Source organism: Carassius auratus, chromosome 46 (assembly GCF_003368295.1).
Source record: "Carassius auratus strain Wakin chromosome 46, ASM336829v1, whole genome shotgun sequence".
In the NCBI taxonomy this organism is placed as follows: domain Eukaryota; kingdom Metazoa; phylum Chordata; class Actinopteri; order Cypriniformes; family Cyprinidae; genus Carassius; species Carassius auratus.
The window spans coordinates 18,457,897-18,481,009 of NC_039288.1; the positions used below are offsets into that span (position 1 = coordinate 18,457,897).

At 29.9% G+C, this 23,113-nt stretch overlaps 1 protein-coding gene across 8 annotated transcripts in view; it reads right to left on the reverse strand.

Annotated features, from left to right (window-relative positions):
* LOC113064462 (semaphorin-4D-like) overlaps positions 1 to 23,113 on the reverse strand; it is a 52,158-nt gene that overhangs the window by 16,200 nt on the left and 12,845 nt on the right. For 6 of the 8 annotated variants that reach the window (XR_003278821.1, XM_026235336.1, XM_026235330.1 and 3 more), the window contains 7 exons: positions 7,225 to 7,358; positions 5,238 to 5,383; positions 5,088 to 5,150; positions 4,867 to 4,965; positions 3,658 to 3,751; positions 3,442 to 3,558; positions 1,311 to 1,462 (listed from right to left, as the gene is read on the reverse strand). Coding sequence is in view for 7 of the 8 variants with exons in the window: in XM_026235336.1 (XP_026091121.1) it covers positions 1,311 to 1,462; positions 3,442 to 3,558; positions 3,658 to 3,751; positions 4,867 to 4,965; positions 5,088 to 5,150; positions 5,238 to 5,383; positions 7,225 to 7,358 (805 nt within the window). In the remaining variant the exon portion in view is untranslated. Of the gene's footprint in view, positions 1 to 1,310; positions 1,463 to 3,441; positions 3,559 to 3,657; positions 3,752 to 4,866; positions 4,966 to 5,087; positions 5,151 to 5,237; positions 5,384 to 7,224; positions 7,359 to 15,525; positions 15,597 to 23,113 lie in introns of all 8 variants that reach the window. The other 2 variants (XM_026235334.1, XM_026235335.1) reach the window with 1 other exon arrangement.

Below are 23,113 nucleotides of genomic sequence, written 5' to 3' on the forward strand. Positions count from 1 at the left end.
ATGTTCATTTATGGTTGGTCGAATTCATATTTATGCACTTTTATTACATTTTTTATTTATTATCATTTTTATTTTTTTTACATATTTTTGAGTTTTCATTACAATATTAGGTTTATTAATAATTAAAATTATTTATTAATACTTTTTTTGTAGTTTTGTCATTTTTACTAGTTTTTGTTTTAAAATATTAATATTTTAGTATTATTTATACGCAATTATAGTTTTATTCATATTTTGAATGAGCTTTTATTTTTATATTAATATATATTTATACTAATATAAATACTCATTTGTTTAGAACTTGTATTATGTTGTTTTTAAAATTGTATTTTGTTTTTAAATTTAGAAATGTATAAAGATTGAAATTTTAATTAAATAAAAAAATGTTTTAATTTATTTTATTTTATTTGTTTAAAGTTTTTATTATTTTAAATTACCTTTAATTTTAGATTTTAAGTTTTTGTTTTAATATCAGGTTTATTAATAATAATAATATAAATACTCATGCGTTTAGAGCTTGTATTATGTTGTTTTAAAATTTTATTTTGTTTTTAAATTAACAAATGTATGTTTTTTTAAATATTAATATTTTTATATTTTTATACACTAAATTTATTTTATTATTTTGAATTACCTTTAATTTTAGATTTTAAGTTTTTGTTTTAATATCAGGTTTATTAATAATAATATAAATACTCATGCGTTTAGAACTTGTATTATGTTGTTTTTAAATTTTATTTTGTTTTTAAATTTACAAATGTATGTTGTTTTTTAAATATTAATATTTGTATATTTTTATACACTAACATTTTTTATTATTTTGAATTACCTTTAATTTTAGATTTTAAGTTTTTGTTTTAATAAATTTGTTATGTAGTGTTTTACTAGTTATAGTTTTTAAACAGTTAATCATCATTATTTAATAGTTTATATAACTAATATACATTTAATAACTCTTTTATGAATAAAAGCTTCTAGAATAAACATCAAAATTGTGTGAAACTGTCAAAAATGTGACTTGCAAGAATACACACATAACTCTGAATGATTTTCATGCAACAAAAATGACAAGACGTGGTTGCTTTTGCACTGATTATATATAATGAAGAAAATGTTGTTGTCCAGGAGTGAACTGAAAGCAAGATGTTGACAGATAAAGCAAGAGTGAAGAGACGAAGGCAGGTGATCAGATCTGTCAAAGGTGAAGGAGGAAGTTGATTGTTTACCAGAGAAAAAACCCCAAGCATGTGGGACAAATTCCCAGGAAGGAGTCATTTTTCAGCTTTGATTAAAAACCGAAACGCTCTCACCTTACAAACGCGTGCGATTCTGGGAATCAGCAGCTTCCCGAAGAACTCGTACTCCACCGACACCTCGGTGAAGAAGTAGTAGATCTTATCATCGTCTCCGTCCGGACTGTCCTGTCCTTCTCGGATCACATCGGCGAAGACGAAACTGGGCTCTGGACACAGAACAGAACTGTTTCACTCTATATTACGCTCTAGTTTGATTCATACGGTCTTTCTTAGGAATCATATGTGCCTTTATTCATTTTATTCGTTTTTGTGTTTGTTTTTTATTCATATTTGTATTATTTATACACTAATATACTAATATACTTTTCATATTTTCAGTTTACATTCTAATATAAAAATAAAAACACAACATTTTCAGTAATTTTGTTATGTGCTTTAGTCATTTTATTATTTTTTTCCATATTTTTGTATTATTTATACACTTGTTAATTAGTTTTTATTTTAATCGTTTTAAGTTTTAATTTAATTTAATTTATTTAATCCTAAATATTCAGTAATTTTGTTATATGCTTTAGTAATTTTATTCAGTTTTTGTGTTTGTTTTTTATTAATATTTGTTTTATTTATACACTAATATACTTAAATTTTCATATTTTCAGTTTAGATTCTAATATAAAAATAAAAACACAACATTTTCAGTAATTTTGTTATGTGCTTTAGTCATTTTATTAGTTTTTTTCATATTTTTGTATTATTTATACACTTGTTAATTAGTTTTTATTTTAATCGTTTTAAGTTTTAATTTAATTTATTTAATCCTTAATATTCAGTAATTTTGTTATATGCTTTAGTAATTTTATTCAGTTTTTGTGTTTGTTTTTTTATTTATATTTGTTTTATTTATACACTAATATACTTATTCAAATTTTTGAATTATCTTACATTTTCATATTTTCAGTTTACATTATAATATAAAAATAAAAACACTACATTTTCAGTAAGTTTGTTAAGTGATTTAATCATTTTATTAGTTTTTTTTAATTAATAGTTAGGTATTACTTATACACTTTTATTCATATTTTTAAATGAGCTTTCATTTTCATATTTTCAGTTTTTATTTATTTTAATATACTAATAATCATTCTAAATATTCAGTAATTTTTTAGTATGCTTTAGTCATTTTATTCGTTATTTTATTCATATTTTAGTATTATTTATACACTTAATAATATTTTTTAATTAGTTTTTATTTTAATTGTTTCAGTTTTCATTTTTTTATATACTAATAAAAATCCTAAATATTCAGTAATTTTGTTATATGCTTTAGTCATTTTATTAGTTTTTAAACTAATAGTTTAGTATTATTTATACACTTATTAATATGAGCTTTCATTTTAATATATTCAGTTTTCATTTCTTAATATACAAATTAAAAAAAAAAATCAGTAATTTTATTATGTGCTTTGTTAATTTTATTATTTTTTATTAAATTTTTTGTTTTATTTATACACTTATTAATATTTTGGAATTATCTTTCATTTTCATATTTTCAGGTTTTATTTTAATATACTAATAAAAATACTACATTTTCAGTAATTTTGTTATATGCTTTATTGTTTTTTTATTAATGTTTTGAAATTTCTTCTAAAACAGTTAAATTCATACCAATATGAATAAAAACTCTAGAAATATCATATACATTTATAATTTGTATTATTATTTTTTACAATTTTTATATTTTTGTACTATTTACACTATAGTTTTTATTCATATTTTGAATTCAAATTTAATTCTATATTTTCAATTTTTAGTTTTTAATATTAGTTTTATACATTAATAATTTTGTTAATGATTTTATGTGCTTTTGTAATTTTTACTACTTTTTTTTATTCTATTTAGGTTTCATTTGAGTTCTGTTTTAGTTTTTAATTATTTCAACTTTCGTTTAGTTGAAGTTTTTCGTCTAATGGTTACTTTTTATAGCATTTCACCTTTATTTTAATCAACAAATATGTTTTTATTATTTTGGTTTTCATTAAGTCAGTTCAAAATGACAATGATGATGATTTTGATGTTGTTTTTCTTCATGAAATGATCTGAATGCGATTGCACACTAACGCTTCTCTCTGCACACGTCTGTATTCATATGCACTTATAATGCGTGCTGTTTTATACAGTATTGTACCGTTGAGCCAGGACGTTGAATACTCCGTGCGCAGCAGACTCTGAGACGGAGAAGATCTGGAGATGATCGGCTCGCTGCCCAGGAAGTTATACGCCGTTCCCGAGTACAACTCGCCGTCTGAACGAGAAACAAGCAGTTAAGCGTCCGTCAGCACACACACACACACACACACACACACCGAGTGTCCTGCAGATGTGCTCGAGTGTGTTAACTCACCGACCATCATGCTGGTGAAGCTCTGAGCCGGGTCGAAGGAACATTTCCCCCGACCGTCCTCTCCTCGATCCTGCAAACTGAAGCCCTGCAGCGACTGAAGACAGATCAGACAGTAAGACGTGAAGATGCATCTCAAAGTCTGAGTTTATTATAAGATAAAGCAAAAATAAAACACAGAACAGGAATAAAGTACAGATTACAGTCACATGATACAAACCTGACTTCATGGCAACAGAAAGAGGAAACTATTGTATTAATATGCAGAAATGCAGCATTGACAGCATTGTGTTCAAAACACAAGGGAACTTCTAAAAATACCAAAACGTCACAAAGTTTGGCAACAAGTGTTTGTGTTTAATTCTATAAAGCGGAACAACTAGCTCACAAATGAAAAATAAAAAAATCTAAACACTATTATTATTATTATTAACTAAATCCAAAACTTATAAATTGCACAAAAAACAATTAAATTAAATAAATAAATATAAATTGTATATATATAAATTGTATATATATATATATATATATATATATATAAACTAAAAATTGTTTCAAAAATAAATATTTAAATAAAATATTAGATTGCAATTGTAAAATAAACAACAACAATAATAAATAAACCTAAATGTTGCCATGGAAAACAACTGAAACAATTATAAATAAATAACTATATATATATATATATATATATATATATATATATATATATATATATATATATATATATATATATATATAAACTGAAATAAAACTGAAATAAATATATTATAAAAAAGGAATAAAAAGCTAAAGTGCATAACAAAACAACTGAAACTTAAACTAAAATAAAAATTATATAATTAAAAAAATTGAAATATTAAAGAAATATTATAATAGTATAGAAATAACTAAAATAACACTCTGATTTTTTTAGCTTAAATGTAAAATGATTTTATATTCTTCTGTAGAAGCCATGAATCAGTGTCTTTCAAAACCAAACTGTATTTAACAGCTGAATCCTCAGTGTTATTGTTGAGGGGGATTTGAAGTCATTCCTAATGCTAGATATAACTAGATAGTTTACATAAACTTTTTTTTTTTAAATACTTATTTGCTTCAAATGTTACAGTGCAATTCCTCTGGGCGTTGGCTGCATCAGTTCAGGATTTAAAACACTTTCTTGAAAGATATTTTGAAGAAATGGATGCAGTCTTAGTCTTATGTACACACCAGATAATCACAGAGGGGTTGAAACGCGTAAGTCCCGCACACATACAGCGTGTCTTCATCCAGCACTTGCAAAACTCGAATGTAGTTTCGACAGTCCGTCTGTCACACGAGCACAAAACCGTTTCAGTCACAGATCAAAAACAGCTTCAGGATCAAACTTTTACAGTGACGGAATAATCAGATTGAGCTCAATATGATTAAGCTCAGTTTTTCCACATTACCTCTTTAGACTTCCCCTTTAAAATACACATCGCCTTCTCTCTCTCTGGAACTTTCCAATGAAGCTGGAACAGAATCAATATAACATCACACGGGAGTCTTTAAAAGACATTTCAGCTGCTCAGGAATCAGTTGTGTGTTATAACTCTCACCCGGTTGCTCTTGACCGACACGTTGCTCATGTTGAGCTCGTAGACGGCCTCTCGAGCGCCGACATACAGCACGCCGCGCTCCTCGCTCAGCAGGAGAGTCGTGTAGTTAAACACATCCGGCTCCCAGAACTCCAGCAGATCCACATCTGCACAAACACACACACACAGAGCAGCTCACACCAAGCAAAAATACCAAAAATACAGGAAAAAATGTGAAATCGTTTTTACTATTTAAAAAAGCTTGTTTCTAGGGGCATATCTGTTAAAATCTAATTTATTTCTGTGATTTTCAGCATCATTTCTCCAGTCTTCAGTGTCACATGATCTTCAGAAATTATTCTAATATGCTGATTTCCAGCTTAAGAAACATTTCTGATTATTATCAGTGTTATGCACTTCCATTCAAAAATGTTTAGTAATAAAAAAAAAAACTAAAAATTAATACTTTTATTAATCAAGGATGCATTAAGTTGATCAAAAGTGACAGGAGAGACATTTAAAATGTAACAAAAGATATCGATTTCAAATAAACGCTGTTCTTTTGAACTTTCTATTCAACCGTGAATCCTGAAAAATAATAAAGCATCACGGTTTCTAAAGAAATATTGTGTAGAACAACTGTTTTCGACATTGATGATAATCAGAAATGTTTCTTGAGAAGCAAATTAGCATATTATTCTGATTTCTGAAGATCATGTGACACTGAAGACTGGAGGAATGATGCTGAAAATACAACTTTGATCACAGGAATAAATTACATTTTACAATAAATTCACATAAAACAACATCTATTTGAAATAATAAAAATATTTCACAATTTTTACTGGATTTCTGATCGAATAAATCCAGCCTCGATGAGCAGAAGAGACTTCTTTCAAAACATTACAAACCTTTCAATATGTTCGTGGTTATAATAAATATGCGGAACATTTTCCAGCGAAGCAAGAAAATACATTTATAGATCTGGAATATTTCCAGCTCTCTTTATGTCTGCTGAACGAATACACAAAAGGAAATAAACTTTCCAAAAAGTATTCTGAGCAGTAGAAATATCCCTCTCCAGCCGGTTGTGGTCGAATCTCTTCCAGAGGAGATCCCGAACTCTATAAAAGCAGCAGATGCTTCACTGCTTTTCATTTCATCTTCAGCACAATAAAACCCTAACATCGTCTGTCCTTCAGTGTCAGCTCAACAGAAGACAGCATCTCCACATGAGCCAATGCTATTACTGCCATTAAATTAACATTAACCAGCATTATAATCATGTTTTAAGAAAGTTAACACGCTAAAGAGCACAAATAACCAACACAAAATGAAGCGGTTGAAGACTTTAGGCTTAATAAATTACATTTACGCACTATGCACATGCATAGATTATGATTTATGAGTCAGTTGCACACTTGTGTGTGTGTGTGTGTGTGTGTGTGTGTGTCAGGTTGCTCGAGACCTCCTTTGATGCTATGTGGTATAAAAAAACCACACGTGTCACTTCCTGTGCTGCTGAAACCAAACTGTACTATATATATATATAGATCAAAAGTTTATAAATGATTTTGAAGATGACTTTTACGCTCAAGGCTGCATTCACTGGATCAAAAATAAAATAATAATGCAATAAATGATTTAAATACTAAATAGCTGATTTCAATGTGAATATTCCTTAAAATGTAATTTATTATGTGTATTCTGTGCTTATTGCACTTCTGGTTAGATGCTAACTGCATGCATTGTGCAATGACTATAAAGTTGAATCAATTCTAATCTAATCTTATTCCAGCATCATTCCTCCAGTCTTCAGTGTCACATGATCTTCAGAAATCAGAAGAATATGATGCTGATTAGAAATGTATTTAGATGCATGTTTTATAGACACAGACCGTTAGACGTCTGCTCTTTTGATCACAGATAGCATCAGCAACACGTGGCACCTGCACATGCTTCACATCCATTACATCTTTTGACGAGAAAACTTTAACCCTTGACTCACCGTCGTGCTTCCATGAGCTTCTGGGAACGCTGGAGGGTCCATGTGTGGAAACTTCCAGAAGCAATCCCAGAAACACACCTAACACGCTCAGAGCCATGTTAGACTCCGGGATCTTCGGCAGCGTGAGGTTTCCTCTGAGAGAGCGACACACAGACACACAGAGAGAGAGAAGAGGACTGTCAAAACCACATCTGACAGAGAACAAGAAACAGAAATGATGCACGATCAAACAGACACCTGTCTGTCATCGTATCATCAAACAGGTTTTACACATTTACACATGCACAGTGTATAAAAAACATGAGAAAAACACTCAAAGGAAATGCAGTAGTATTGGAAGGTGATTTCAAATTCCTACAAATGATTTCCAAACGTGCTTCACTTTACTGTTCTGTGGAGCAAAAGAAAAGATTCAAAGACAGAAAAGAAAACAAACAGAGCGAAGAGAGAGCAATGTAATAATAAGACACAGGAAGCTCCGCAGAACATCATTTCAACATGTGAACATCACAGCTGCAAGCAAAGACAGACAGACTACAAACTTCTGCTCGCAGCTTATATCGGCTCCTCAGAAACAGGCTTCATTTCTTTCGTCTTAATCGGAGAGAGAAGAAGCTTTCACAGAATCCTTAAAACATAGATTTAACAAGAAAGAAACTAAAAAAGTACACACAGTGCTTTTTAAAGGGGAACATCACTGGAAAACTGACTAAAAACAAAAAGAGAAACCACTGTTCAATAACTTATGACATCACTGCTTGACTGTAAACTGATTTAATAATGAAATCTAATCAAAAATATTTAAATATAATAGTTGAATAACATGCAACTCAATGTTTATATGCAAAAGTAGCATACTGAGTGAAATATTATTCTTTTTTACCGTCCTAAAATAACTATAAATATTTATACATTTCCATTAAAAAATACTGAATGCAGTTCTGAAGAAAAAGTATTTTATTTCAACCGATTTACAAATTAAACTGAATGTTAAACTGATTGTTTTTGGTGCCAGGAACTAATATTATAAGCTTGCTTTAAGAAAAAACTCAGCTAAAGTATAAGATATGCACTCTTTAGCTGGTGCACACTCTTTGTGGCTAAAGACATAAAAAAAAAAAAAAAAAAAAAAAAAAGGGTTTGGAAAGAAACCCAAATGAAATCAAACCGACATGACTGAACATCAACACCAGTGAATGATGCACTGGAAATCAAGAGCGTAAAATAAAATAACAATCATTGATCAACATGCAGATGACACACACACACACACACACTCCGGTGACCCTTAATGTACAGACATGTGCTGCTGTTGAAGCCAAAGTCCCTAACATGAGGGTCTGCTGAAGGGGCTCACACAAAAACACAAAGAGCCTGTTGTGTGTGTGAGGAGAGAATTACACACACACAGTAAACAATCAACAAAGACTGGGCCTGAGTGTGTGTGTGTGTGTGTGTGTGTGAGCGCATGACATGGCCTCTCACACACTGCACTTTCCCAGAAAGCTTCATTCACATGTCAGACCTGATTAATTAAACACTGAGTCGGTTCTTCTGTGATTCTGTGAGTGTGTATGGAAAAACATACTAATACTATATCTGCAATATGATGTATGAATACTGTAATAGTACACAGATTTATATGCATAACATTTTCTAAAATCATTAACATAAATGGATGTGAATATAAATAAATATAATCTCTCTCTCTCTATATATATATATATTTAAGTTAAAATATGTAAAGATTTATGCATTATACTGTGTAAATACATACATAATTATTTTTATAAAAATGACGAGAAAACATGGAGCTAATAAAAAAATTACATATATTATATATTTATAATTTAACTAAATATAATTTAATTTAAAAATAATATTATAAAATGTACACATTTATACATATTTGTTTGTGTATATAAAATTGATCTAATATTTGATATATACAATATAATAGTTATATTAATAAAAATATATATGCACTGTTAAAATGTATAATCATGTATATTGTAAAATAATAAATTTTAATATAATATAATGCAACATAATATATAAATAATATAAGTTTTCATATAACTTAAATTGTTACATTCCTACTATAAATGTATACCATAATTATTAAAACTGTTGAATGCACTACATTGCATGTGTAATTGTGCCACTTGTAATTTATATATATAAAAAATATTAATTACACTTTTTGTAAAAATCGTGATGTAATTATGTCATTTTTCACAATGCACCACCTACTTTAAAAAAATATATATATTATGCAAAACTATTCAGTATGAAATGATTAGATGTGACCGTTTTGCATGCAGCATCCAGTTATGGAGCACTTTCAACACAAATCTCTGAGTCTGTGTTTGATATCTCCTCCGGTTCATTAGATACAGACACAGTAGTTCATGTAGCATGCTATTTCAAACACAGTCCACTTGTCCTGCATTCATACTCTTGATGTCTCCAGAATGTGCAGCACCTGTTTGGTGTCCGCCGCATGCACGGCCTCAGAAGCGCAGGCTGGGTTTAAAGGATGGCGTCCGGCCAACTGGGCGAGCATGTGTCCGCTCTCAAACATTCAGCGCCTGCCAGCGGAGACCCTCCTCTCGCTCGGACACAGCCATCGATGCCACTCTCTGCCGACAATACTGCTGCTGACAACTCCCACAATCCCCCTCTTTCTCTGCAGTGTGTGTGTGTGTGTGTGTGTGTGTGTGTGTGTCACTGCGGATCGTTCTTTAGGTTTCTGTTGCTTCTTTCTAAGAATCTGAGAGTTTATCTTTCACCCTCAATCCTTCCACTCCTCTCTAAACATTTTAAATAAAGAAAAAGAAAGAAAAATAAATATTCACCTTCTGCATTTGATGCACAACTTTGCATTTAACAGATGCTTTTATCCGAGACAACTCAAGGTATTTATTTTATCAGCTCATTCCCTTGAATTTGTGTGTGTGTGTGTGTGTATTTAAATATTAAATGTATTTATTTAAAAATACATAAAAATATATAAATAATATAATAGATATATAAAATAATTGTATTTATTATTTTATACTGTAATATAATTAATATACACCAATATATTTTAATAAATAATTACCCATTACCCAATTGCACATGAGCTTGCTACATTACATATTTACAAAATAAAAAACATTTACAAGTTTTAGTTAAAATGATATTTGGTATTTGCATAAAATAATGGCATGTATAAATGTATTTAAGCCCAGTAAGGTGATGCATTTCTGAGAAAAACATGTTGCATGTTGACCTGAAATCACACAGAAACACATCTGCACATCTACAGTCCTGTGACCACAGCAGAATACAGTTACTGATAAAACTACTGCGAAATACTGCGGTAGTTTGGTATCAGATGTGATGAATCTTTCATGATATCACGGCTCTGTGGAGCAGCAGCGTGCAATTAATGCACCATGCAACAAAACACTAGTTAAACTACAGTAGCTATCAGTTCACACTAAACGCATCTAAATACTTTTGTGGTGCCACTGTATGTATGTAAATCTGCTTTACAATATCCTTCTAAAATACAGCGAGCTGCAGCACAGCTACGGTCAAGCCTTAAATAGCGTCAGGACAGGAACTGTAGGTAATGCAAAGGACAGAAAATAGCTGCTTCACATGTAATTACAGCCGTCCATCTGCACAGCGCTGACCTGACCACACCAAAGCCTGACGAAGGGGCAGTCCCGGTAAAAACGTACATTTAGGCAGAGCTACGGAGACCTTTAAAATACACACGCTTTTCATGAGCTGCAGGACGGAGCAGAAATGACATGTGAGGCGCATTTAAGAGGATAAACACACACGCACACACACGCACACACACGCACACACACGCACACACACGCACACACACACACACACACGCACACACACACACACACACACACGCACACACGCACACACACTCGTGTCACTGTGCTGTAAAATATAATGACTACCTCTGCTGAGTCAAATGAAAAACTTCATTTTCAACATCCGAGTGTCTAAACTCTTAAAAATAAAGCTTCCTAAAATGGGTTTTATAGATTGATGACATAAGAGAAGCTTTTTAAAACAACCTTTCAAATTGCTTTCAAATGTTAGAAGAGAACCTACGTTTCTCCCATGATAAAGAAACGTTCAGTTCCCATGATGATATGAAGTTTTTATCATGTCATTAAAGAACCTTTAATGCCTTAAAAGAAACCTACTGTATAAAAAGTTCCTATAATTTAAGCAATCATTTAATTTGAAGGTTCTTTTATGACATCACAGGAACTTAATGGAATTATAGGAACTTAGAGGTTCTTTTAGTGACATCATAGCAACTTAAATGTTCTTTTATGACATCATAGGAACCTATAAGTTCCTATAAAAGCGTCTGCTAAAGATTAATGTGAATGTAATGATCCTATAGGAGAACTTTTAAGTTCCTCTGATGTCATAAAACAAGTTCCTATGATGCTCTAAAAGAAACAAATGTGACCCTGAAGCACAAAAGCAGTCTTGGTAAAAAATTATCCATTTTTCTTTCGTGCCAAAAAACAATAGGATATTAAGTAAAGATCATATTTCCTAATTTAATTTTTGATTAGTAATATGCATTGCTAAGAACTTCATTGTGACACATTTAAAGATAAAGGTTGTCAAATAGTTGTCTCCCAGCCAAATATTGTCCGATCCTAATAAACCACACATCACTGAAAAGATGATTTATTCAGCTTTCAGATGATGTATACTTCCCAATTTAGAAAAGTTGACACTTAAGACTGGTTTGTGCTCCAGGGTCAGATATGATTCCACAAAATAATCAAAGTTCCTATGCCATGAAATAATCTGACTGTGTGGGTAAATGAGGGTTTTGGGTGTTGTGATCTACAGGACTTTGATCGTTCAGGAGTTTCTAATGACCTAAATACAGAAGAGGAACACTATCTGTAAAACAGAAGTCCGGGAGGATAAGAGAGGAACTGATCTTCGATATTCACAGGCTATTAATATTCCCTGGCGGCAGAGATCAGAAGCAGAAGTCTGGACTGTGAAAGACTTTAACCTTGACGAGACTGGACTGTTTTCAGCGAGTGCTGGTCATCATGAGTGTGTGTGTGTGTGTGTGTCTCCACATGCGCTGGAATCTTCAGTTTCTCTTGGAATATAAATAAATCTCACACACTCAGGTTTAGGGGTGGGTTATATTACGACACGAGCAGAGTTTTGGATGAACAGCAATAGAACAGACTGACAAAAAACTCAAAGCAGCAGAAAGATTGGGTTGTGCAAAACAGGATTTTTCTTACCGTTTTATAACAAAACAGCCGTTACATAATCTCACATTCACAGCTTTCAATCCAGTCTACACGGATTATTTACTGAACATTAACTACAGAAACGATTTGTGAAACTAAACCATGCACAGTGTCACAATTCCAGATATTTCAATGCAGTATCATTTTTATTACATTCAATTGTATTCACACATTATTGTTTAAAAACATTAGCATATTACGAATAAATATTAAAACTTAAAATATATATTAATTGTATTCATACATAAATGTACTTTTATTTTCAGTGTTATATATATATATATATATATATATATATATATATATATATATATATATAAAATCTCATACATATAAATATAAAATAAAAATATATCTACATAATGAATTTATATATATATATATATATATATATATATATATATATATATATATATATATATATATACATACACACACACACACACATATATATAAATGACATTTTCAATTTCATTTCCTTTTTATGTTAATTTAATTGTAATGTAATGTTTATATATATATATATACATATAAAATAAAAAATATATCTACATAATGAATATATTAATGACATATATATATATATATATATATATATATATATATATATATATATATATATATATATAACATTTTCAATTTCATTTCATTTCCATTTTATTTTATTGTAATGTAATTTAATGGTTTTATATATATATACACTATATACCATTTATTTTTTATTTTCTTATATTTATATCTATCTATTTATCTAAAATAGGCTGTATATTATAATAATAACAATTATATATGTATATTTATACATAAATAGTCTAATTCACAAAGACGAAATAATGACTTATGTATGCAAAAAAAATTTAATTATATATGGAGAAACAAAATGTTTAGAATGACCCCTTTTTTAAATTAAGAAGACTTCAGATGAACTCAAACACCATTGCAGACAATAAAAAAGCTGAATGAACCAGAAACAGTGTCTCACACAGAGCTGACAGTGAATCAAGCCCCTCACAGCGGGCCGCACTGAAGCAGCGCTTTCATACATCATTCTGTTTCCTGTTAATTAAGGTGCCTTTTTCTGCCCTGACGAGTCTTTAAAACAAGAGTAAAACCCCATGACGCTCCTCACTGTCACACTCCATGCTCAGTATTGTAACGCGGCACCATCTTTAGCATGACAGCGATTTCACGCTCGGATTTAAGGTTCAGGATGGACAAAAAGCCGTTCTGGGCTCTTTTGTGAAACTCCCAGCACCTCCACAGTGTTCGCCTGGGACTTGGCAAACGTGAGAGTAAATGCTCATTTTGACACCCAGACACTGATACAGTTCATTCCAGACTCCTGACGACCCACAATGCAACAAATTCTGGCCCAGAACCGTGCGTCAGTTTAAATACTCACATCCCACTAACAATAAAGTAGCATTATAAGTCACTCTGAACTCTGGATCAAGTTCTACTGAAGAATGTGCTACAAATCTTTCTCATTTCAGATCCACAACATCAACTGTGTGAGAGACTCTGGTGATCTTTCGCTTTGTCCAAGCCCTCAGATGCACTCTTTTCAGCAGCTGGACCAGAAAACGATGTAAAAAAAAAAAAAAAAAAAAACGTAAATAAAAGTTAATAAAATAATTTAAATACACAAAATAATTTAATTAAATATAACTATCTTATAAGAACTATATAAACATAATATATCTAATAAAAACTATATAAATATAACTTTTATTAAATTAAATATCAATAAATAGATTATAAAATTAAATATAAACATAAAAGTTAATAAAATAATTTAAATACACAAAATAATTTAATTAAAAATAACTATCTTATAAAAACTATATAAATATAATATATCTAATAAAAACTATATAAATATAACTTATAAAATTAAATATAAATAAATAGATTATAAAATTAAATATAAACATAAAAGTTAATAAAATAATTTAAATACACAAAATAATTTAATTAAATATAACTATCTTATAAAAACTATATAAATATACATTTTATTAAATTAAATATAAATAAATAGATTATAAAATTAAATATAAACATAAAAGTTGATAAAATCATTTAAATACACAAAATAATTTAATTAAATATAACTATCTTTTAAAATATAATTTTATCTTTATAAAATTAAATATAAACATAATTAAATATAAATAAATAAAAACAAGTAAAAAATTTTTTTTAAATAAATGTAATTGATTATAAATATTTAATACATTTATTGAGCCAGGATTATTACAGTTAAAACTAAAACCATAAACTTTTTCACATGACAAAATTAAAAAAAAAAATTATTATTAAAGAATGAAACTATGTCAGCTGTGTGTCAAAGCAACCTCTGTTTATTTTCATGTAGTTTAACTTAACGCAATAAAGTAACTAATACTGAAATAAATAATTTTAGGCATTTGAAAAAAAAAATTACATTTACCAAAAAGTGAAAAGGGAAATTACAAACGTTAAAACATAAAAATGAGCTATAATTCCATCTAATGATAGTTAAATGATATAATTGCTAGCAAGGTATTGGTTAACTCATCAATAGCACAATAATGTCACTTTATTATAGTAATCAAGCACAAGCTGGATATATATGAGAGAGTGAGAGAGAGACTGAAAAAAACAAACCCAAACGTACAAAAAAGAAATAAAAGGCAAAGAACCATAAAGCCAAAAAGAAAAGATTAAACAAACCCACTCTGTGGACTTTTGCGAATGAAGAAAAGAAGGTAAACTGCAGAAAAAGTAGAGAGAGAAGAAACCTGAATACAACCAAGGAGAAAAAGAAAAATCACTTGGGATGGACGAGAAGGATTTCCAACTCAAGCAGAAGATCAAAATGAGGAAAAAAGAACATGCAGGTTTAAAATGTGGCCATCGGGTTACATGCATGATGTCATCGCATGCAGCTCAGCCAATGAGAGCGAGCGAAAGCCCCAAAGCACACGGGATTTCTGACCTGTAACTCTCCCACGATGCTCGACAAGACCTGAAGATCCGTCCTTCAGAGAGAACTATAAAATCCGCCGGCTGAAGAGAGACACAGAGATGAGGAGAGGGTTATCATGGAGTCACACACTGAACGGATGGACGGATGAATGTTAAAGAGAGGAAACACACAGAGACAGTACACATGAGAGCATAAATGAACATATAAACTTATCTCTAAAATACTAGCACTGATTTGATGTTAAATATTATCGGTATTGGTCAGATATTAAAATCATATCAATTCTAAACTATATATCCAAAGCATTAAGCAGTTAGCCATCTTTATTTACTTAAACAATACAACATTGTCCAGAATATCAGCTGAAACTAATTTTAATAACATCATGTCAATCATAAAACACTCAAGTGGACATTAGCAGCAGCGAATCTGCCTCCGTTCACACACTCGAAATGAACTCACGTGCAACAGCGGAAATAATAATGTGTCACATTTGAAGCAAAGCAATCATAGAGATACAGATGTGGACAGATGCAAGATCAGACATCAGATACTGGATGCCCTTCAAAAGCTTGACACTAAAGTACAGTTAAAAACAAAACAGCAGTAGAGTACTGTAGCATGTTTCGTAAAACACCATTGGTCTAAATGCAAATGTCATGATATCATCCTCGTATACAGGAACAGGAAGTTAATTCACGTTCGGTTTGATATTATAAAAATGAAATCTTATTAAGAAAACTGCTTAAACATCTGCGATTAAAGACTGAGGTGGTTTATCTGGCTGATAAATGCACATGGGGGGAAACCGATAATCGGTTTCACTTATATCTGCGATGCACAAAACACGGACGGAATCGAGGAATCCAGTCATAAAAACGGAATTTACAGTTAAACGCGGAATGTTGCGGAATTTGTACAATTTTGAATGAATTAATCAAAAGTAGGTCATTGCACTTACATCAAATGGACTAATATCTGTAAGAGAGTGACTTTATAAGTATTTTACAGTTTGATTTGTGTAAAACTAACGTCACATCACATACACAGAACTGTAAAGGTACATCAACCCGTCAAAATAAAAGTCCGGTTTAATTTAAGGACATGTGTTTGCCAGAAATGTTCAGCAGAATGTACATGGCCTCCTACTACTACTAAAATTAAACAAACTATTTTTTAAGGAATAATAACACAATATTTATTCCGTGTTTTATTTTATATAGTAGATCCCCTTCGTTTACCAAAAAATAAAAGTTTGCTTAATTTTAAATAATTAATAGATTAATTAAATTAATGTTTTATGCCTTCATTTGATAACCAGAAAAATGTAAATACACAACAGAATTTCCAAGCGGAAATAAAACATTTCAGTGATGTGAAAATGTATACATTTTATTATTTTAATTAATTGGACATGCTTTTTAGTTAATGCAATTTAATTTAACCCTTAAAAAGGAGAAAAATTAAAACAGAAAAAAAAACGCAATCCAGAAAAATTAAAATGGAAAAAACGGAATTTGGAAAAAAAAATAAAACTGATTTCATACGCCCTATTATTGAAAACAATTTACTTATTATTATAATCACTGTTATTGTTGTTGTTATAATTATACTATAAAATACTATAAAATATAATTATAATATATAATATATTATAACAATTCAACTATCCGATAATCGGTTTTACTTATATTTACTGCAAATAATTTATAATTATTATACTATAAAACACTTTTAACAATTAAAAACAATAATTATTATTAATAAATATTTTCATATTTTTCACTTTAATTTTTACATTTTTTTCTATATTTTCTTATGTCACATTGTAAAGTACTTTGAGTTGCATTGAGTTATATAATAAAGGTGCTTTACAAATACAAGTATGTGGAATAACAATAACGATAATGCAATAATAATAACAATAAATCTTTATTAATTATTATTTTACTTTTCAACTATTATTATTGCTATTATTATTATTTATTACTATTACTGTTATCATAGTATTGCAGCCCTACAAACAATACCTGATATCTGATTAAGAAAATTGCTAAAAGTAAATATAAGTAAAACCGATTAATCGGTCCATTTCTATTGAAAATAAACTGAATTGTCAATTTATCTCTGATCTATGATTAGTTTACCCTTCCATGTGCTTTTAGCAAACAGTTAAACCACCACAGACAGAGACTAGCCTTTAACTAACTACTACATCCTTCAAAATCAAACAAACACGCTGAAAATGAACAAGTAGCTACTGTGTTGTTGATTAGTTCTGGTTCTGATTCATATAACTGAGATCATTAACCTTTGCTGAAGAAACAATCAGCTATACACTTTAATGTAGGTCAGAGAGAAAGCGCTCAAGCGTCTGTTAACCGGGACTGAGGCAAGGGGTGAATAAACCAGCCAGAGACAATTACTGCAAGTCATGCGGACGTAATGCCAGCGCACACAAACACAGGCCCCGTCCCAATTATCCATTATACTGCATGCTAATTTCTTCCTGATGTCAGTCCAAATTTGATTCAGTGCTTCATTTGAGTGATGCATCCTCACAAATGTCTGCATATATCAGCATTAACTTCAGATGGATCAATTGGTCAGAAGAGGAAAACAACAACCTGAGAGACTTATTTGGAAAATGTGGTTTAGATATGAATGATGATATTTAGACGTAATGACCTCAAACCTCATTAGCGGAGCATCAGAGCAACTAAAAAGCTACTTTTTACTTTTTTTCAAGCTACAGGTTGTTGTTGTTGTAGTTTTAAAACATTCATAATGAAGTTATCAAAAACACTCTCCTAGAATGTGGCAGTACTGCAGACAGTCATTTTAGTAAATGTGTGTTTTTTTATATAAAAAAAAAAAGTAAAAAAAAAAAAAAAAAAGTTTCAATCAATTCACTTGATTTTTAGGATATTTTAAACAATTTTTAACAAATGAACTTTCACTGAAATACTGCTGTTTATCATTATATTAGTTTAGTTATATTGATAAGTGCTTTCATAATAATAATAATAATAATAATAATAATAATAATAATAATAATAATAATAATAAATGACTTTATTATTTTATTTTACTATTATAATTGTAGCTCCTTTCATACATAAAACACAGCACAGAGAGATTCCCAGGAAGGAATTAGCAAGAAAATGGACAGAAAATAAATATGAATTAAAAAATAATAATAATAAATTGAATTTATTAAAATAAATAATTCATTGTATCGCCCCTTATTAAAAATAAAAGTAATTCACAGGTAAGCATTTTTTTTAAATGACAGAAAATATTAATAAACAAGAATAAATATATAAAATAAATATGTATAATAAATAAATTATAAGTAAATACTTTGTAATGAAGAAAAACATTCATATAACACTTATTTGTACAGCACTGCTTCAGGGTGACAAAAAGAGAAGATAATAGAAATAGAAATGCATTTAATAAAAAATATTTAAAAAGAAACGCTAATACAGGGAATAAAATTAATAAAGAAAAAGGGAAACTGTCTAATAAATAATAATCAAATAATTTATTTTTATAATAAAACACGACAAGCTCTTATCTCATCTTGCTGACCTTCAGAGCATCCTTCCTCTGGTTTCACACACACACACACACACACACACACTCTCGTCCCGCCGTGGCAGTTGTCGGATCTCTTATCAGATCACTGACAGCGGCCTAAAATTGATGAGCTACGAGTCAAAGGTCACGTCACGTTACAGCGAGAGGAAACGGTCGCACGCCGCTTCACACATCACGCACAAAACGTGTCTCCAACATCCGGCGATAGAGCCATCAGTCACGCTCAGAAGAGCCGGAGGAAGTGAAGATGTCACGGGTCGCCCTCTTCATAAAGCAGGACTTCTACTATTGAACACAGAGACGACTATTCGATTGTTGGTGAGCAGATCGGAGAACAAACACGTGTGATTGATGAGAAGATGACGACCGCAGCACTACAAAACTAGAGCATGATATTGTTAGATTTCAATGGCTCAAGCACAGCTCTCAGAGACCGAGATGAGATATTAACAAACTTGAGTTCCCCAGTCCATTCGGTCATTCATCTCAAACCCATCTGAAGAACTTGTATTATTTGTTTCATGCTAAAAATCTTCCCTTCGAGAGTTTACACTTCAAGACATTCAAAGATGTCGTGTCCACTGACATCGAACCTGAGGTCATAAACATAGATCCCATGTTAAGACTAAGCTAGTTTGATTAACTAGCAGGTAACCAACTCAGTCTTACTTTTGTTTTGTTTGTAATTTACTTTAAAAAGATATGCATATACCATTCTTGCAGAAAAAATAGGGGTCTAATATTTATGACTGGTCGAAGCGTGTCTTTAGGACTTAAACCAGTTTTGAGGGCTATAATGGAAGACAATTAATCAAAATAAATCCAAAATCACCAAAAGGCTTGGTGCGATTATTACATTTTCAGCCCCAAAAAAATTTCCGCCAATTTTTTTTTAGCTAATTTTCTGCCAAGCACTTTCCAGATAAAAGCTTGATAGTTTAACAAGTACTTTTAGTTTTTGTTTATATTCTATATTTCACAGGGAAATAATATGAATTTCTTTAGTTTAACATTTTTATATATTTTTTTAATAAATATTTGTACTTTTTAAAATTTTCTTATCACTATTTTTCTAAGTTTTCCTATTTTTTTATTTATAATTTCTTATACTTTTAATTTTAATTTTATTATTAAATATTATATTTTACAGTTAACTATTTCAGCATGCATTTCTTAAGTTTAATAATTTTATATAATAATAATAATAATAATAATAATGATTATTATGATTATTCACCTTAGTTTTTTATTTTCTTATCACTATTTTTCACATGCCACCCATGAGAAAAAAATTGAGCTGCATTTTATTTATGAAAGGTGTTTTTCAAATAAAAGTATTTTGAATATATTTATTCAATATTAATTTATTATTATTATCATTATTATTATTATTATTATATCAATATGAAAATCAATATGATTATATAAAATCATATTGATATATAATCAAATTTCATATTTTATATAATTAATTTTAAGCTAAATTGTGCAGCCCTACAAACAAACACTTCAAACTTTTTTTTATTGCATTTTAAATCACAATTGTGATTAAATTAAAAAGAAAAGGAGCCCTAGAGAAGGGAATGGTTTTTCAGAGAATTATACTCTCTGAAACTTATATTAATTTATATTTTTCTCTACTTCTCATATAAAGTGATTTTGTGATTCAGAAAACTACTCATTCTGGTCATTTTAAAAAGCTAAAAGTCAGTCAAAGTCCCCATTTATTTTCGTCAGCTATATGGAAACGAGAAGAATGAACGATCCTCCTTTTGTTGTTCAACAGAGGAAGAAGTGACTCAACAAAGCAACAAACGAGGTTTATTATCTTCCTCTCGAGTAACTCCAGATTTCCTAAAGACTTCAGGCAACAATTAATATCAGTAAACGATTCAGATCGCAGCTGCTTCCCGTTTGTTCGGCCTGAATCAGAGCTGTTACGCCAACCAGGAGGTGACGGGTCAGAGGAGCTTGACCTTTGACCTGCGCCTAAATCAGGGTCATGTGATCTCGGACTGTTCATATGCTAATCAGAACAATCCAAGAAATGCTTTAATAACTCACTTGTAAATGCGAATTTGGATTTTTTTATGCTTTGAGACGAAATATTAAACCAACTAAATCTAAGCTCCCAGAAAAACTTTTTGCTCCATAAAAGCGGCTGAGATATTTCCTTAAAAGAGCTTTTCAGAAATCAGACTAAATCAGCTCTTAATCCGTCAACCCTATTAATGTGGTTCTGGTGAAATAATTATACAATTATTATAATAAACATATAAACAAAATATTTTATATAATTTTAAATTGTATTTATACTGTTAGGGTATTTATTTAAATATTTAATATTTAAAGATTTAAATATTATTTATTTAAATAAATAAATATTTAATATTTAAATATTATTTATTTAAATGTTATTTGAAATATGTATGTTTTCAAAATATGATTGAGATGAGATGCACAATGCAATTAAATATTGATTCATTTGTGGCATTCGTTTAATAAGGATTAATTTTACAGTAGTTGTAATGAGATGGCACAATACAATCAATTTTAAATGAACTTTTGAAAATTATTAATTTTACATTGATTCAATATTAATATATATTTTTTAATTTAAATATTACTTAAATTATAAAAATATTTTATATATTTTTAGATGCGATTTAAATTTGAAAAATGATTACTTATATATTTATTAGTAACATTTAATTATTTAATTAAAATAATAATTTTCTGAGATAGCACAATACAATTGAACACTTACAGACCATCGTTGTCTCTAAAAATCCCCTTTTAGAAAAGGAAAACACACTTGTATCACAGATTTTCTGCATTTAAGAGTCCTTTCAAATCCAGACCGACAAAAGTGTGTGCTTTTCTTTTTTCTAACATGCATTATTTTCCAGAGAGAGAGAGAGAGAGAGAGAGAGAGAGAGAGAGAGAGAATGGGAGGAAGACAGGCATGCATTCAGACAGACATGAATCTCAAGTAGTTTTGTGTAGAGCGTCTTTGTTCCGGACCCGATGACAGCGAGCATCTCTCATTCTCGTACTCTGTGTTTTCTTCACCTCTTTTTGGCAGCACATTTATCATTCCTCCACACAAACAATTGTGCTGCAAAACCTCAGCGCAGGCGATATAAAGGACGGCTGGATCGGGGGCCTTGGATCAGATGCCGTGCCGGTTGCTAGGTTACCTTTGATCTTTCACGACAACACGTCGTCAACAAGCTCGTCACTTCCAGAAGTCTTGAGGATGATTTGACTTCTGCAGATGTTGTTCATTTTAAGACATGATGAAACTTTATACTTAGCTTGAGGCATTCATCCAATCACAACGCACCGGATAGCTGGCCAATCAGAGCACACCTTTCTTATTCAGAAAGATGAGTCTTTTAAAATCGCCACGATTTAGAAGGCGGGGCATAGAGGAGCAACAATAATGTACATTAAATGGAAAATGATGTGTTTTTTTAACATTAAACCACATAAACACACTGCATTACACCAAATAATGTTCTTTTTAATGACATCATATGACCACTTTAAAATAAAATGCTACATTTACTTAAAAAGTAATATTATTATTACAAATTATTTTAGTTAATAATTATACACTATTATAATGTAAATAATATGATCATTAGGATGAATAATATTAATAACATGATTTTTATTATTTATCAATATTAATAATTATTCTATAAGTTTCACAGGGTTGATATATTTAACTAAACTAAAACCATGATATGAATATTGTTGTTCGTTGTAAATAAAATAAATGGTATAAAATAATAAAATAAATCTATAAAATTAATTTTATTTCAGCCGTTTTATTTGATGTACTAATGCGACTTAAACTTAAAAATGAATACAAATATATACTGAAAAATTCAATATTGATAAATATTCATAAAATTCTATAACATAATAATAATAAAACATGTTTTTATTGGAAATGTGTTCTCTCAATATACAGTATATATATATA